The sequence below is a fragment of the Calypte anna genome, chromosome Z (assembly GCF_003957555.1).
Source record: "Calypte anna isolate BGI_N300 chromosome Z, bCalAnn1_v1.p, whole genome shotgun sequence".
Classification (NCBI taxonomy): Eukaryota; Metazoa; Chordata; class Aves; order Apodiformes; family Trochilidae; genus Calypte; species Calypte anna.
Window position 1 is genome coordinate 67,953,162 of NC_044274.1, and position 19,630 is coordinate 67,972,791.

General features: G+C 35.9%; 1 protein-coding gene across 1 annotated transcript in view; it reads left to right on the forward strand.

Annotated features, from left to right (window-relative positions):
- The window catches only part of XRCC4 (X-ray repair cross complementing 4), a 184,346-nt gene that overhangs the window by 88,949 nt on the left and 75,767 nt on the right, over positions 1-19,630 (forward strand). The window contains exon 7 of the mRNA XM_030467360.1: positions 4-107. Coding sequence (XP_030323220.1) covers positions 4-107 — 104 coding nt within the window. The remainder of the gene's footprint in view (positions 1-3; positions 108-19,630) is intronic.

Genomic DNA, 19,630 nt, shown 5'->3' on the forward strand with positions numbered 1-19,630 from the left:
TAGGGATAGTATAGCTGCTTCTCAGATGGCTACAGGGGAAGAAAATGACTATGATGGTAGCACTGAGGAGGAAACTGAAGATTTAGCACAAGCCTCATTACCATCAGGTAACACAGAATGTGTGGTTCTTGAGAAATATTATGGACAGGACCATCACTTTATGTGAACAAATATTAAGGAAGACAAAATACTAACTGACAGATTGCTCTGTGACAGGCCGATATGCAAACGTAAAAAATATCTCTACTGAAGCAGAGTATACGACTGGCATTTTCAAATTAGGGGAAATTTAAAAGGAAGTTGTATGAGGGAAGGAACTGCCATTTCTTTGAAAATGAGAAATTGCATTCTAATGACTGTCTAACAGTATCTGAACATTCTAGGAATCATGTTGTGTGTTCATGACTGCTAAAATGGAAAATGTAGCCCCTGACAGGTACAACAGCATTTAAAAAGGAGAAAGAGGGGACATTTAACAGCTATAAAAAGAGTTGTGTGCATTAATGGAATAAAAATTCTGTACTGCAGAATTAATTTTAATTTGTTGATGAATTTTAATTTAATCTGATTTTTCCAGGACAAGAGACTAGTGAAATGTATGGGATACAACAATTGCCTGTTCTACAATACAAGATATTTAATTGCAAATCATAAGAAATTTTGTCATGTTTTGGCAAACTAGTAGGAATATGCAGGACCAAATGCTGTCAGAGTTTTAAAACTGCATTGATGCTTCCCATATAGTTATTCATACAAATAAACTTCCTTTTCACATCTGCTGAGTTTGCTTTGGGTTCTCTCACTGAAGGTTTCTGTTCCAGTTGTTGTAATCAAGACAACAACTTATTACAACAGTTTACTGTGCATACTGGGAACCAGAAATGCTCAAGACCCGTACCTTGATATGGTACTCAGCTTTGTAACTCGTATGAGGTTGTTTGTTGGGGTTTTCTGAAGTCATATAGGGTAGACAGAGCTTCAGACACATAGAGAAAGCTGCAGCCATGGATAGAATTTTATCTTGCACTATGCTTTTCAGTTCAGAAGGCTTTGCTTTCAAGTGGCATTTTGTAAGTTCGAATAGTGTAGGGAGAAATACTTTATACTTAGTGAAAAGGAAAGGAAAAGTGGAAGGTGGTGCTTCTTTTGCCAGCAGCAGTAGAACTTACTTTTGAGGCAGACATAAGTATTTAAAAATTAAAACAAACTCCCACTGACCTACTCAGGCAATCATGGGAGACTGGACAGATCTATGATATAGATAAAAAATAGCAAATTTTCATTTGGGTTGTAAGGGAGAACATGCTTTCTGTTGCCTTTTTGGGGATACAGTGCTCAGGATCACATCTAGGGAGCACTATCAACTACAAAATTTGCAAGATTATCAACTACAAAACTTCAAGACTGAGTAGCACACACAAATTTCAAGGTAATGGCATTTTTGGACCTGCACAATGAGTACCACTTAGTTGAGTTGGTACTCTTTGTATCAGAAAAGCACAACAGAAAAGCACAGATAGGAACTGAGTATTTTTAATGTGGTCAAGGATTTAACATGCAAAAAGGGGTCTGAGAGAGACTTTGTCTCTATGGAGATGAGTGACATGGGGTGAGTGACATGAGCTCACTGGGCATCAAGGACTGTAAGGCATAAAAGACAATACAGATGATATTTGGATATTTTCTGTTTATCATAGTTTTCCTGCCACTTAGTCCAACACTACATTTCTTTTCCTTTTGGATTTGGAATATCAGTGTGTGGGTTGCAGCAGTCAACAAGAATTAGGAGAATTTTGCAAATGTTTTAGTAGATATTAGTGAAAACCACAAGCAGAAGAAAAAAATAATTTAAAAATTACTTGAAAGGAAAGTGAAGGCAGGTGTGTGTATATGCACAGGCATACTCATAATAAGTGTACATTTGTATATGTGTGTGTCCAAAATTTAAAAAGCATCAGGAAGCTGATGCTGGTTGTCATAAATGAAAAGTAAGAATTTCAGGAGATGGGTGAAGAAAGCCACTCAATATAGAGGCAGAGAATCTCAGGCCAGGAGGAAGAAGGCCAAAGACCAATCTTCAAGTCTGTGGAGAACAAAAATGCAGCTGTTATTGGCCTTTTAGTGGGATGATAAGAATTTCCTTAGTAATTGAAAAAGCAGCTGTGTTCAGGATGTGCTTATGGTTTGTGTTTAGATGGGGAAACTAAGTGCACTTGCATCATGATGTAGTTCCTTTCTAGTAACAAAGGGGAACATGAAGCACTAGTTGTGAAATCTAGGCATTTTAAAAGTAACCAGTCAGATTATGTTGAACTGCAGGGTTATAAAAGCTGTCTGGGATATTTTCTTAACCACCAGTTGTTTTACTTCTAGAATTTTTGGGGCACTAAGGACATTTCAGAGGAGTTGGAAAAAGGCTTCTAATATATCTAATAATTTCTTCTGAAAAATGAAACAGTTAATGTAATGGCACATTCAGTGATGGGTGTATCAGTCTGCTGTTGATCTGATGTAAAGTGTGAAAAAGACTTGGTAAAGAGAAATATTAAGAAAAAAATAAGAATGATCAATTACAATATTTGTAAAGGTGTGGAAACTGGAGATTGAAAACTAGGTACTCACTTCGGTGAGTACCCTATCTTCTGTGGTAAGTGACCAGCTGGCTGATGAAAAATTACTAAAGTAATAGATTGTCTTCTATAAGATATCATACTGCACCACATTTCTTTCAAGAAATTAGGACATGGAAATTAATATAAGACATGATAAATATATTGACAAATGAGGCAGTGTGTCTATCTCAAATACAAATATTAAGTTAACAGTTCTTATATGTGTGGAGAATGAAAATTAAGATAACTCACAGGTGGTACATATAACTCTAAAGTGAACATATGCATTCTAAAAGTTAATATCTTGATTTTCAGTCCTTTGGCTACATTCCACTTGAGAAAACAAAAAATGTCTCAAGCTTTTCTGTGTCTAGCTACTTCTGCCACAAAAAGCTGGTTACTTCCAGGGATTGCCATTGTCTTCCCTGCATGGGTCCATCTAGCAAAGCCAAAAGCTCGTTGGATAACATTTTCACTCAGCTCCATACTGGACCTGTTCTGGGAGGGTGGCCTTGTCCTGCCTGGCCTTGTAGGAACCAGCTTGGGCATAGCCAGGCTACTTCAGTAGCTACTTCATCATTTTTTTTCAGTGCTACTTCATCAATTTCTGACTTGCCAGTCCTACCTGCCTTGCCTGATGGGGAGCCCAGTGGTGTAGTGTAAGGCTGCTTTGGAAATTTAGGAACATACTGTTCTCTGAAGAAGCAGTGATTGTAAATAAATAAATAAATAAGACACCAACAAAGACCCTAGGTGTGAAAATGAGCAGATTTGCAAAGTTATGGCAAAAGGGACTGTGATTTTGGGTCGATAGATGATTTGGCTGCTTAATGCCATGCTATGTCAAGTCTGAAAATTCGTATTTGAAGAATGTAAATGTTAGCCAGAACCTACTGCAGCTTAACATCAGACAAAGTCTAAATGGGACGTTATTCCTGACAGGATGATTAACTGTTGCCACACTTTAGAGGGGGTTATAATGGGTTCTGTCCATCACTGCCAGCATTGAAATCACAATGGCATGCTTTTAATTGAAAAGACAAGATCTTATTTATATAAGCATGAACTTGGGAGAAGTACACAACCTATATTATGTTGAACATTTCAAATGGCTATTGGTATGGCAGCTTTTCCTCTACAAGAGAATAAAACCACTTCTTGTGACTTCTACAAAAATTAGTCTAGTCATTCCTGAATAGTCAGGAAGGCTTTCAGGTAGGTTTTCAACTTCTAAACAGCTGGTAGTTATGTTTATTTGTTTAGCATCAGATAAATTGTGTGTAGAGGCCTTTTACCTACAATAGTAGTAAAATTGTAATGTAAGAGTTTACCTTAAAAATTTAGAGTTTTGGCAGTTACCATTTGTAGATAGGATTTATGTTTTGCTTTTTGACAGCATTTCTATTTCATAGCTTTTCAAGCCAAAATCAACTTCAACATGGTAATTTTTGTTTCTAAATTACACACTGATGTCATTAATGCTTTGTATTGTGAAAGAATAAAATAAAATAAAATTCAATTAGTAGGTATTTTACTGTAAAACACTCATGGAAATAGCTGAAGTATGTGCAGGAGTACAGCTTTTAGAAACAGTAAAACTTTCACAGATAAAACTGTATGTCTTTCTATACAACAACTTTGCCCATCATAGCATGACCATGAGGAAAAATTATTTCACATATTGAATAGGCTTGTGAATGTGAGAATGAAAAAAGTTTTAGTTAGTTTTAATAAGTTTTAATAAGTTCTTAATAAGCAGCTGTATATGATATGACAGGTCCTTGTAAATGCCTGTGAGCTCTTATTTGAGAGTTTCTGCTCTGGAAGGAGGACAGGAAGGAAATCGTCTTACTTTTAAGCAATTCTTGATGAAAGGGATATCTGAATATTTCTTGGCAGCAGAGGGAGGATGCTTCTGTTTTGGTTTTATCCCAGGTTTATTAAAATTTATCTGAGCCACCAAAACCAGATATTATTGTTGCTTTCCCTACTGGTAATTCAACAAGGTTCCATCAATAGAGCAGGTACCTTATATTTGGTACCTGATTTGCTGTCTCATTGTTTCACTCATCCCTCACATATTTCATATAGTCTTTTACATCAACTCTTAAATATCTGATATTTTGTTTAGCTTGACTGGTGTGGTTTTGTTATTTTTGAAAAGAAAAAAAGCTGGAAATCGCCACTCTCTCACATGAATCTTGGTGCCTTATTATGATGCCACTACAGTGATGCAAGAAGTTTCTGTTGTTTTAGAACACAGAAACCCTTACTGCTGATTAACAGCAATCCAGAATGCAGCTCTTTGCTAATTCTTCTTTCTTCCATACAGTGCTGAATTTTACTATTTACTATTATTTTACTATTTTACTATTATTATATTTACTATTTACTATTATTCTTTACTATCACTCTTGATTCCTTTCTCTTAGGAGACCTAAAATGACAGTAAGTTTATCAGACTAAGAAAAGATCACTTGATGTTATTATCAATCATGTCTTTATTAAATGAAAGAAACCCTTTTATTAGCTGAAAAATGCATCAGTGGTCCTTATGTCACGTGGCCTTTAAAACAGGAGTAAGGATTGGATAAAGGGTCACCCTTTCTGCTTCCTTCACAGAAGGCTGAAAATTAGGTAAAGGGTAATAGTTTCCCTGTTCATAGTGTTTAGGAGATGAAAAAGTTAGTCCTATTCCCAGGTATATGATGAAACTGAAGGGAATGATACTACGTGCTGAAATCTATAATAGATACAAAGTATAATGCAGCAGGTGCCAGATAAAAAATGGAAAAAATTATTTTACAATTTGTGATTGTTTTCAGTTATAATCCCATTATACGTGGCTCTCTGGAGACAAAAGAAGGCTACTGGGCACCAATTTACATTCAGCTTTCTTTATTTTATTTTCTCTTCCCCATTAATTCCTTAGTCATATTTCACAGTGAAATTGGTGGTAGTTACTGCTTCTTATGAAATTTTATGTTCTGTGGTTTTTGCCAGATGTATGGAAATATTCAACATTAAGTGAATCCTTAGACTTAACTTTTATGTTTTCCTGCATGTTTAATGATGAGGACAGACTCAAAACTGATTATAATACACTTGCTACAATCCCCAAATAAATAAGAGCGAGCACCTTACTATTTTCCACTGTTTTACTAAACAATTGTTCTCATCCCCTTCGTACAAGTTCCTGCCTTGTAGATTACATGTTGTGCCTTCTGGACTCTATGACCTTTACATTTAATTATTTCTCTTGTGTAGTCCAAACCACTGATGGCTCAGTGTTGCTGGTTAATAAGCTTTGATCAAAGTTATTTTAAAAATTGCCTATTATAACAGCACCTGACTATGCTGTGCTGTTAGTTCCATATGGGAAGGCTTCTCTTTTAAAACTATTTTAAGGATTTTTAGAACTTGACCACTTCAGGCTTAAATTATTATTTTATTTTTTGTCACACTAATTAGAAAGGCTCATCCCACAGAATAACTTAATTTTCCTTTCCTTCAAAATTGTAGAATGTATTTTTCTGAAACTTGGATCCTTTGTTTTACCTGGTAGTTTTATGGGTGCAAATCATTAGGAGTTGCCAAACTGCTTTCACTCTGTGTTGTACCAGGTGCCATGGGGTCAAAATACATTCATAGTACAACTATCAATTTGTTTCCCAGCCCTTTAAAAATGTTTTTGTACATATTGCAATAATAGACATGAATAAGGTATTATTATTACTTCAAACCATTACTATGAAAATTATCACAAATTCTTATAACTCTGCAGGCATCCTGTTATAAATAGATATAGCTAATTGTGGTTGCCTCTAAATTAATATTTTTTTTATTCAGTGAATAGATATGTAACAGTAGTATTATTGTAATAGAATTGTACTTTGGAAAGGCTGTTGCTGATTACTAATTTTGGTGATTGGTCAAAAAAACTTGAGTACCTACTGACCACACTGCACATTAGGGGCAACAGCATTGACTATTACAGATTTAAAAAAAACTTAGTGTGGGTGTTATCTTCACATTACAAGCTTTGCATATGAATGAACTTTATTTATTTGATGACCTGTAAATTTTTTTAAAATTTTAATTAAAGCTCTGCTTAAATCATCAAATTAACTGTCTTTTTCAGACATAGCTTAGATTGTCAGACTACCATCTTAGAATCGTTTCAAGTCCGAGATGGAAATTCCAAGCTTAATGCCCTTCCATTAATACCGTTGGGTTTTTTTCTCTTCACTTAATAACAAAGCTAGTTTAAACAGTTCAGCAATGTACATTTCAAACAGAGGTGGAATTATTTAATACTTCTTCTTTGAGTTTAATATATTCATGTGAAGTGGAACAAATAACATGAAGTTCCAGTCATTCCAGTTGATGTTCCCTCTGCTTCTCTTCAAATCTGTTATACTTTGCTGTGTCTTGAGAGCCTGAAGTTATGGAGCAGCATTAGGCAGAGGCAGCAAATCCTCATCTTTCTGTGGAGTACCAACATGTTCCTATGGGACGCATACAGGAAATGTAGAGTGTCCTTCTGTTCTTGCTCATATTTCACACCAATTTGACATGTACCCGACAGGCTGTAATGAGAGCAGAGCTGGACATAAATCTGTGAGTCAAGGCACTGAGCATGCATGTTCTGATACTTGTTTCTTTTGAAAAATCCTGTAACTTGACCATCTGAAGCTGAAGGCAGCCCTGCTTCAGTCAGGCTTTTTCTCTGTTTTTTTCTGAAGACCCATTTCAACAGTTCTTTGTTGAGAAAGTAATTCATCAGTTGTGAAACTATGGCATTAGGGGTGCTGGAATGGTTTCACAAATGACTCTGCTCTGTTTCTTTCTTCTTCAATAAATAAAGAACAATTGCTTCTCAGGTAAATCCAAACCTTCTGCCAGTCATCAATAACCTGCTCATTCTAACACTATAGTTCATTCTTGTGCTTTTGAGTCACAGGCTCCATATTTATTTAGTGTCCAGCATAATGGTCTTTTTGGGATCTGTTGTAATTAACAGAACTAGCAATACTTATTCTTTTCATATCAAAATATGCTTCTATACAGCTATGATTGACCACAGAAATTAGTGTATGCAATGTACAGTGACAACAGTGCTTTATTTTCACCTTTGTAAACCTTCCAATGACATCGCTCTATCACACATTTTCATTACGAACTTTATGACACAAGAATGCTCTAAACAATTCTTTGAGATGCAGGTCATAAATTGGTTCACCAGAAGGTGCAGTCAGAGGCTGGGGATCATTTTGGAAAGGTAAAACTGAGACAGTCTTATTTTATTTATCTAGATTTGTTTATCTATTTGTAAAGGATTACTTTATCATGAGTTTTAACTTTTTAATTGCTTTTAGTGTAAATGATAATCAGGTCTAATTTAAGGGAAGCTTCTTCTTTTGTGTTCAGTTCCCAGCATTATTACCATAGTTTTCTTGAGCATGTTTAGAAAGCTGGGTATTTGATTTCAGTGTCTGAGTGGTTTTACATAAGCATGTAATTCAGAGAAGAAAAAAAAAGGCATCAGAAACTTTAAGCATACCTCATGGTATACCAAACCCAAATAAAACAGTTCACAAGTCAATAACACAATGCATTTGTATTCCCTTTCCTCTTGGAATTATGGATGTACTTCAGAAGAGTTGATCTTGAGTTTAGCAGTATTGGCTCTTGGAGAAGTATCCCTTAATCAAAGTATTGCTTCTTGAGAAAAATGGTTCCTGTAGGAATACTGATAACAAGTTTCTATAATGCTGAACATTATCACGAAGGCTCTTATCTTCAGCTATTGAGTAGCCTGCAAATCAGTGTCAACCAACAAATCCTGGTTACTACAGATTCTATCTGACCAGAGAGTCCTGTGTTCAATGAGTAGCACAGTCAAGCTAAGTTTGCTGACATGATTTGAAACCTATGGCTGTTGCACATTTTATAAAAGTTCTTCACAGTTCAAGATCAATATTTTGTAGGTTGTCTTCTCAAACTTCAAGTTACACGTCTTTGGTCATGGATGGTAATGGTTCAAGTGGTAGAAAATTTCCACTGCTGTTTACCCACACTGAATTTTTTGCACAGCAGCAAGCTGTGTTTAGGTGTTTTTTCTCTGACAGAATGCTGGAAAGACTCTTACCCTAAGTAGCTGTGTGAAGTTCACTGTAATAATTCTCTTAATTACTTCTCATCTGTATTACCATGTCTCACTCAAGCAAACAGACTATTGTGATTAAAAGCTGAGATGCTGAAGATTGCCCTATAGCCCATGGTTGTTTCCTGGATTTATTACTTTTCCAGGTTAAAGTATGCATCCTTGTTTTTAAGTTGAAATTTTCTCAACTAAACTCCACACTGAATCTGGTAGATCTTTCAGAGATCAAATTCATACTTGACTGGAAATGTATTTTGATCTAAAGAAAAGTAAAAATCTTCATGCTATGTAAAATATAAATTGATTTAATTTTAATCCTTTAAAAAGCTTTCAGCTAATAAGGAGGAAATCCCTTTGCGCCAGGAGTTAAAAGTAATGAATATAATACTCCCCTATATTTGTATGAGTGGTTCTTCGTTTTTTTTAATTCTTCTTTCCTCTTCTATCCTGCCTATTTTACTGGGCATTTTCATTCTTTATTCCCATCTTAGGTAATACATACTGCCATAAAATCACTTTTTTTGTGCTTTAGCTTTTGTTCTTAAAATAGCAGATAAGTCATTCTAAAACATACGGAAAGTTAGAAAAAAAGTTGCTTTAATAGAAACCTCAAATGACTAATTCATACACAAATTCCACTGAAATAATTTGAAATTGTGACAGTTCCTTGGAAAGCAGTTTTTTGTAGAACATTTGCTGGAAAGCTGAGAAGTTCCTTATTTTTAGGATTAAAGACTGTCCTCCAGGACCCTGTTCCTCAATCTGCAAGACACTTGCATACACTGCATTTGCATATTTCAGGCATTAGAATAGGCGTTTATAACACTTTGAAGGGAAAAAATGGCTTTAAAATAATTCAGAGGCAATAGGCAAATGATGACTGTAGTTATTATACCAGTTTTTGTAGTCTGTTTTGCTATAGTCTGCTTGTTTTTAAAGATTAACTGGAGGTTGTTGATATATGCCCCTGTATATATGACAAGCTAAAGCATCTCATAAAGAAGTTATCAGTTACAAATCCTGTGTTCAAGGAGATCAAACATGAAGTTACACACTCTAAAAGGCAGCTTACTCACATGTGACCTGATAGAGGTGAGACGTTTTCAAAACTGAAGCTGTCAGAAGCATTTCATTAGGGTTTTTTACTTACTTTAAAAGGTAAAAGGAACAAAAGATATAAAGTCAAATCAAAATGTAATAAACTATCTTCTGCTGGTTCTAGTTAAGTGGAGATTAGAACCCAACATACCTGAAGCAGAGAGAGTGTGCTTCCTCGTGCTTACAAATGCCTCATTTTATTTATGTAATTGTTTATACTTTTGATTTAATTTACTATGGTATGACACTTTACATGAACTTTACATATATATGGGAAAGCAGGTAGAAAACCCACCCTTCAGTCTTCTGCATTATATATTCTAAAACAGGATCATTTTTTACTGTAGTTAGATTAAATATCTGAAAGCTCTGTTCAGTTAAAACTATATGTGTCTGCAAATCCTGAATATGACTCCTGTCTTAGAAGCTGCAGCTCCAGCTTTTCTTTTAAAAGGGTGAATTTAAATAAGAGCATGGAGATGGATTACTCTTTCTGCACTGTTCATCCCCAGTTCACAAGTATTTGCCTAGTGACACCTTTTCTGATCTTCTTTTGACATCAAAAGTTAGTAGGTGTGATCATGATCACCTGGGACTAATCATCTCATGAAAATCACAGGGTGGTCTTTAGTATTCATCACAAGTTTGTAATTCACTTTTGCCACAAAGGTATCCCTGTGGTCAAGCTCACCTTTATTTATCCCTGCTCACCTTTACTTATCTTGAAGCTTATAAAAATGTTCTTAATAGCTCATTTATAGCTTATTATTAATTCTGTCATCATGTAAAAAGACACTGTCAGTCTTTTCATACAAACAAAATTTGAATACTCACTCAACAGCTCGGTGTCTATTGTTCCAGAAATTTGTGCATATGTCTGGATATCTAAATATATAGTAAAATGGGTGCCCATTTTTGGCAGTATTTTTTTTTAGGGTATGTGGATTAAAATATAAGACTTATCCCTTTTTGGAAATATAAATTGTGTCTTCAATTAGCATATTCAAAAAATTAAATAGATAATAATTAGCAATATACTGATATACTGAACATAATATATTAATTACATTAATATATTTGGTATGTTTATATAATTTACAATTAATAGTTATTATTAGGTAAAATGGAAAGTTTTACATGAGAATGTTTATCTGCATACCAGTATTTTGAAATAAATTAAGAATGTAATAAACTCAGTGATAATGCTGAAACTTTTACAGAGCAGCCTATTATGTTTGGTTTTGTGGAATTTTCAAAATATGGCCTGGGTGGAGAGAAAAGTAAATGTGAGTTGGGAAGGAAGAACATAGTGCAAAAATGTAGAATAAAGCTGCATTTAATGTCAGTGTTTTATGTTGGTTTAGCTTTTCTTCCTCAGATCTGAGGTCTGTCAATTACTAGAGAAAACCACTGATACTGTACATATCATACTGCCCTGTTACATATAATTTAGACAGTAAAGATGGTTTACTATTCACCACCACCTCTTTGTAAATCAGAGAAGCATTTTGTGTAATTTCTGTACCTGCCACTGCATTCATTTGTTTTCTTCATCCTCTTCTCATCATGCACTTTCTTTTGACTACAACCTTGTCATTACTTAATCCATTTATGACAGTAAAATAATTTTTGTGTCTTTAAGGAATTTACTTGTTCAAATGGAGAAGTAAATTCAGCTCATCGTAGAATACATCCCAGATGTGCTTTGGCTGCTAAGCTCAGTTTTACTTCAGTAGCTTAGGCTTTGGACCTTCCAGGTCTGTTTACCTGGCTAACCTTTTGTTTTTGCTGTCCCTAGATTCCATCTCTTGATCCTGAAAACTGCATCTGTCTTCTATTCAATAAGGCAAAAGCAGTCCTTGTTTGGAAACAGCCATGCTGTGACCTGTTTTCTCAGTCAGGAAAAAACGACTCCTTAATCTATAGCCATGAGTTGAATTCTCACAGAGATAGTCATTACTTCAGTTCCTGGGAAAGAAGGGTCAGGTCGTGAGTACCTGATTGCCAGCAATTTCCTCAAGACTTTTACTGGGAAACTTGTGAGGCAGGCATTAGGAAGCTTTGGAGTAGGAGTTGAGAAACACTATGTGAAACAAAGGGGTTAACCTGGTTGTAACCTCCAGGAGTTCTTGCATAAGGGGGATGCTGGCACTCCACAAGCTTTCAGTTGCTTAAGGTTATTTTAATTTTCTCCTGCATTTTCCACACTTTGCTAATGCAGCTCATTTCTGAAAACATTAAAGTAATTGAAAGGAAAACGTGCAAAAACCTAAGTGCAAAATAAAGCTATTGTCCACTCCCTGCTCAAAAGTAGCTTACTTCATTGTACCTTGCCAAATATTAACTTCTTTTGTTAAACTTAAATCTTGGTCTGCTTTAGGAATAGTATCATTAACTATATGATTCACATTAGCTCATCACTTGCGCTGAAAGCATCAAAATATTTTGTGTTGAATCTTCAAATTCAAATGAGATTTTCAGAATTTCAATGAAATCGAAAGCTTCTCTGCTTTTCTTTAAGAGGTGAAGAAAGAAAGCACGTTATAAATACACTTAGTCTCTTCCCTGAAGTTGCCCCACAGCCCAGGAGACATGGAAGGAGTATGTCTCACAAGAAAAGGGAGAGGACTAGTGACATGTTCCTGAGAAGTGAGATGCTGGCTTTTTGTGTCATTTATCAGTGTATGCTAAGGGAAATGTAAATGAAGCAGATAGCAAAATGTATACTTTTGTATTTCAAACATTATTTGTAGCATTATATGACAGAGAGTGTAACTGCTAGATTGTGTGCTCTGGGGAGTATTCAAAGTGGATAACCCCACAGGCAACCCTGAAAAGTCTTCTGTAAAATCTGTTTTTTCCAAAGCAGTTGCATCTTGTGAACCACTGAATGCCCTTTGTTAATTAAGCTATGTAATTCTTGGCTTCCAATGACTCTAGCTTTCTAAATGTGAAAGGTTTGCAACATTTTTTCGTGGGATTTCCAGAAAATCTGTATTGATATGGGAAAGAAGAAATTTGATGTACAATATGAACAGGATAGTTGGTGGTAAATAATTACATTGGAATTTTTTTTAAATTTAATCCCTCAAAATCTGCAAAAGAGAATTGTGTGTAGATCTCCGATGTCTATGGCTTTTACCTGTCTGCTTTTCTTGGTGTGTAATTGCAACGCAGCATATAACAATTCCTTTTATGTTAAGTCGTTGTGATAAACATAGCTTACTGACAAGGGCTTTCTTTTGACAAAAATCACCTGCCTCTTGGTTTGCTGTGAAACATCACTTATATTAATTGCTGAGCATCAGCTTTCGTCTGTGTCCAAAGATGAATCCTCCTCCACAGCTTATGCCAACACTGCTCTTTGGTTCAGATTAGCATTAAGCACAATTACTTCATTCCTTGTCTGTCACTTATTCGTGGTTTGCTTTAACTGAGACTGATTGTAGGCTGCCTGAAGACTCAGTTCCCTGATTTCCTCACTTGACAACAGCAAATTTGAGTCACTATTCCCAGTGCTCACTGTGAAGCAAGGTGTGCTTAATAAACCTCCCTACAAAACACCACTGCTTGTTTGTGTGGCTGCTCCATAAGAAGTGAGCCTTTATGCAGGAGATAAAAAACATGTTGATACTTGTCCTTCAGCTGAAGCTGCTTGTAAATTATATCTGATTTGCTTTCAGTTCTGTCAACTGAAAAGGTCAACTTGATTGAGTTGATCTGAAAAAAAAAAAAAAGATTTCTCACTGGCATAGCTTAGCCCTATTCCCTAAAAGAAATTTTTACAGTTATTATGGGGTTACAACACTCAGATGCCCACTTTAGGCCTCTGGTTGTTTTATTAGAGCTAACTGCTCATGTAACTGGGTGTCAATTTCTTACTGACTTATATCAGCTAGGGCTCTTTTCTTGCATGTCTTAGGGTAGCACATAAGAACTGAGGGGTGGATTTTCAGGAACATTACTGGAGTGGCCAGTTGGCATATTGCAAAGTAATACAAGTATACAGCCATAGGGACCAGAGGGGATATAAAATGTCTCACAAGCAGAGGAGGAACTTCGCTGAAGAGTATCCTCTGTGCAAAAAAGTCAGGGGATAAATAGAGGTGAAAGGAGAATTATGTATGGTCAGTTTTTGAGAAAATGGCATTTTGGAAGCTGTGAATGGAATAAATTCAAAGCAGGTTTCAATTCACAAGTGAAGGTAGAGCAGATAAAGCAGAAAAAGCTTCTTTCCCCTCTAATAGGTCTCCGATAGGTTTCTATTGAATATAAAATTGTTTTAGTACTGTGACTTGTGCTTTCCTTTCTGCTGTCTCTTAACTCCCATTCAACCTCGTCTATGTTCCTCTGGCTTCCTCCCCCAGTCACAGATTTTAATTCATTCATACTTAACTGAAATAAGATAAAACCTTTGAAAACAAAAAAAAACACCCATGGCAAAGGTAATGAGGTTTGAGATCTAAGGAGCCTGAAGGTGCACAAGTCCACGGAACCTGACAAGATGCATCTGAGGCTCCTGAGGCAGACAAAGTTAAACCGCTTTTTGGAACCAAATGATCTTTAAGGTGCCTTCCAACCTAAACCTTTCCATGACTCTATGAATGTCTTTGGCTGCTGATTTAATGGCAGGGGAAAGTTGGTGATACATTTAGTTAACATTTGTGTAGCTTTCTGATAGTAATGGCTGCTGAAATACATTCATCTTGCATAAATATAGAGCTACAGTTGATTTTGTATTGGGCTGTTTGACAGCTAAGGCTTTGAATCTGTAGAAAGGTGAACTGACACTTAATGACAGAGCAGCTCCACTTCTGACACTGCATTATAAAGAAGATTAGAAGCTTGGGAATTTTTTTATAGATGTAAAATTGAGATGCACCTTTAGATTAAATGGATTTTTAGTCAGTACACCATGCTGCCTTTCATTTTCAGGTGATGTGCGCTACTTCTGTTTTACTTTGTTGTTTTTCATGTCCCCCATGCTTAAAACCAATGAAATTTAGGAATGTATTCTTCCAAGAGTTTTTAAGCTCCGAGCATATTAGCAGGTCACTAAACAAGCACCAGTTGCCATCCAGATATAACAGAAATTGAAATGCACTTCCTCTCCAGTTGCCTAGGAGGGATAAACTCCCATTGTGCACTTAGCTTTTGTAGATGAAGCTTTCTCATATGAGTATGTTTTATCTTTTCATCAAAGTGGGGAACAGAGAGCTGTTTTCTTTCTGGAATGTCTAGTTTATATTTCCAAGAAACAGTTGACACTTACGGCTTCTGGGGAGACGAAAAAGTGCTTCTGGCTGCTAAGGACTTTATAGAGATTTTTGGCTCTTGTGACACAAATATGTCTTTCTTTTCCCTTTGATCAGGGGTGGGGGTGGGTTGAAAACGATGGAGATGTGCTCTTCAATTTCCCACTTGCCTGCATGCAAACTGATTTTTTTTTGAAAAAGGAATGAAAGTTGTTGCCCAGCTAACCATTATACTGAGCAGCTGACCTCAATTATTGCAGGCTAATGATACTAACTACATCAGACCAAAGGTAAAATCAAATTTCTGTTATGAATCCTGTCATGTCAGAAGCCCCTTGTCTGTGAAACAGGGAAGGTATTATAAGATTCTCACGGGAGAGTTTTTAAGGGCTATGAGTGCTTTCAAGATATCCTAAAGATATTTGGACCATGAGATTGATGTTGGTAATTTTCACAGAACATCAGCAACGTCGAAGCTGTGATTTCCCTTTCATTTGTGCATTTGTGTTAGTGAGTTATGTTACTTTCTAGGCTATTGAGTTGCCTACTAATGATGTTTTCTTTACTTGGTTAAAACAATTGGTTCAGGAGCTGCCTAGTGGAAAAAACAAAAAAAACTACAACAGATTATTTCTGAGAGCATGAACATTAAAAAGCTGCTTAAATATATGACAACTTCCCGATTAGGTTTGTAGCATAACTGAATTTTGATAATCTATGTAAATAATAGACAGAAAGTTATACACTGTCTTGGGAAATGGCATCATGCCCATTGTGTTCTGAGAGAAGGGGAGTTCTGTCCACCTCATGCAGGACCTTTGAGAAGGTAGCCATTAAGCTTTGGGGACCTAAGGAGAAGAGCTGATTTATTGCTTCCCTGTGTATCCCCCAAGACAGGATAACTAAAGACAGAAGAAATGCATCCATGCCATCATGGGTAGTGTATCATCCCTCAGTATATGCCATGCTTATAGGGTTTGGCTGATGTTTGGGACATTTAAGTTACTTCTATGTGCAGAGAAAGGCCAATTCTGTGAGTGTTCCTCTGTTCTTTTAAGTGACATGGACATTGAAGAGTTGCACTGAGCATCCACATAACAGCCACTTCCAGGAGATGTTTGTATTTTATGGGCAAAATACATCAAATAATTTTCTGAAGCTACAGCTCTAGTCAGGTTGTATCTCTGGCTACTGAGGAGAATTTCATCTGCATGAACAGTGCAAAGTTGTCTTAAAATAACTTGTTGGTAAATTCCCTCTGGGTAGGAGACACTGCCAGCAAGTCTCTGTTAAGCTGGAAGGAAAGGAAAGGGCACAGGGAGACCACGTTGCTTGAGGAAGATGTGCCTGAGTAGGGCAGGGGAGAACCCACAGTTCTGTCTCTTGGTGGAAGACAAATAAATAAGTGTGGTACAGATTAGGGAATTTGCAGCTCTTTAACAAGCTTGAAGGAAGGAACTGTGCCTGTTTTGTGCCTTTCTATGTTTCTGCAGCAAGAAGTAGTAGGAGTAAAGGACAGATCAAGTTGTATTTTCTCTTTATGTTTTTTTACAAAAAGGAACATCAGAGAGGAAGAAGTAGTACTGCTTTTTAGTGAATGTAATTATTTCCCACTTCTTCCTCTTCTTGCTGAGGCTTACTAAAACACTAGTACAGAATTGAAATCACATTTGCTGACAGTAGCCAGTCAGTTTTGACCTTTATCTTAGTGGCAGTGTATTAACCCTGACTCATGCTGTATATCTTTATCTTATATCTGGGGTAGGAATCTAGAAGGAAAAACAAAAAACAAGTCAGACTTCCAGCAGTCTGGTGTCTCTGAGTTGAACTTCTTATGTCTCCTGAATACTGAGGCTGGATCCATGCTGCCATTCAGAAGCACACTAACACTTGTATTTGCCATTGCATCTCAGAATAAATCATCCTTTTGTTGCATCGATATGAGCAACCTCAAAATCTCTGAGAGAAAGTGGCACTTTGAACCACTTAGTCCACTTGGACATTTATGGTAGGAAAAATTTTGAATGAAGTTTCTGGTTAACAGGAGGTGCCTTTGTTTTTCTTAAGTATCCTTGGACAACAAGGTAAGACAGTTCTTGTACTTAGTATAGATAGACTTACAGAAAATAAAAGATACTTTTGTACTAGAGACTATTGAGAGTAAAGCATGAAGGCACATAGCAGTTCCTTTTTTATGCGACCAAAAAGAGGCTCCAAAATGGCTGCCTTGTTGCATGACCACTCAGGCTGCCAGCAGTCCAGGGACAAGCTCTCTGCATGGGCTGGCAACTCATCATAGCATCTGGGAATGTCTTCCTTGGGCTGGGCTGGCTAATCAATTCTATTTGGCTTTTCCTAGGTTGGGAAAGATTTAGTGTATCAAATTAAATGGCATATTCTGGTACAGATATTGTGCATTAATGAGTTAAAACTGAATGTTTTGCTGAATAGTCACAGTGATGCTTTTTTCCTGCGAATTCAGAGCTGGTTGGGAAAGAAAAGAGAAATCAACTGTATGCCCTTTTGTATTGTTAAAAAAAAATTACAATCACATGTACAGCACAAAAACCTATCACTATGTATAGTTTTTTTCTATGGAAAAAATGGTCAAGTAGTATTCCAGGTGTTTTTCAGGTAATTATATTATTCAGTTGCCTTTTCAGGAAACAGAATTTAAAATAACTGTGTTCATGCACAGCATGCAATTAGTCTTTTGCTTTGTTTTCTGTGTTTTGCCAGCAAGCTATCCCAGAATAATAACACTGAATTCTCAATTGGTGTAATTCATTATAGTTCCATTCCATTCCAGAGGGGCTACTCTGGTTTATTCTGGCTCTGTTTCTAGCCAAAGTGTTCAGTTCTGAATATGTAATAAAAGTGTTAGTCATCTTAACAGCCGTTATTCACATTACTATTTTGTGCCCAGTCCTGGATGTTTTTAATGTGTTTTTTGTTGATCAACAAAGAGGGTGTTGTGCACAACAGGGTATATATAGGCAAAGATTAGACGTATCTTTCTCTGCTTTTTAACTTTTTTTCTGACATCCTTTCTGTTCTGCATAGTATTCTTCTCTACAAGTAGTCTAATCAGAGCTGGTCTTCCTGGAAGGCGTGCTGCCAAAGTAACAGACAGTACCAGTGACCATGGGACTGAGGACAGTACTGTGAAGACTTCCTTGCTTACACTTGAGTAGACAAGGAAAGAAAACATTTTTTTAACTGTTTTGGAACTCTGTGTGTTTGTAGCTTTTTTTTAAAGTCAACTAGACCAATATAATAATGATTACTCAATTCCAATATAGTTACAGGTTCTCAAACATCCTTTTAGACAAGTATTATGGTGGTTAGAAACAATATTAGTTAAAGACAAAACTTCTAGCATGAAATAATACTAACATTATTCTTTCTAAAGATCATGCTGTCAAATACAGTGCTTTTTAGGACAGCTGAAATACTTGTAAGATGTAGCATGTAACATGAGAAAATATGATACCAAGATTCTCTGTTGTACATTTCTTTTTTTCTTGAAATAAGTAAAAAAATCAAATGGTACAATTTTCTGTTTATAAAATCTTGTTATGGTTTTCAGTCATTCTATATATCAGCAACTTAACCTAAAGACCTTATTCTGATTTTGCTCTTACTGAACTTAATTGCGTAAGTCTTTGTAGCCTGAAACACTCCTTTTCTCTCTTGGTTCTTCAGAAAACATTATTGTAAAATCATGCATGCTTTCTAACATCTTTCAGCAATTTTGCTGGAAATACCCCACTAACATTCTTTCTTTGAAGACATCATGCCTTTTTGGTATTACATCACTAGAATTTAGTTTGTGGTTTTTAACACAGTGCTTGTCCCTGAGTATTCTGCCTGCAACAATGTGCCGGAGGAAGCTCTTCTCTGTCTAAATCAGTATGTTAAATTACTGGTTCTAGAATAGTGATTTTTTTTATTTCATTTTGAGCAATGTCTATATCATTTATTCCTGTTTCTTTCAAAGTATAGTGCAGTTTTTTTAACTGTTAGTTAAGCAAAATTTTTAAACTGCCATTGCCATTTGCTGAATGCATTTTGCAGTTCTCTTGTAAGATAATTTTTGTTATGTTGCCTTTACCCCACCTCTTTTATTTCACAGATGATCAAAGTTACTTTTTCTTGCAGTTAGAATAAACTAGATGAAGTATTAATCTCCATGCATTTCTGAATGTTCTGTTATGGTGGGGAAGGACTGTGAATTTACACCCTATGGATTTAAATCCCATTTTCTCTAAGCTTTCTTTAGTTAGAAGAAGACTGTATTACTTTTTTTAATGAAACCTTAGCAGTACAGTTGTTGTTATGGAGGAATGTCAGGTGTTTAAAATTCCACAAAACCTAACTAATTTAACTGATTTTTTTTTTTTTTTTTTTTGCTAAAGGTGTATGAGAATTTGCCAGTGCAATGAAATAAAAAAATACATTCAGTACAGAAAAGTATTTTCTTCTTCCAGATAGATATT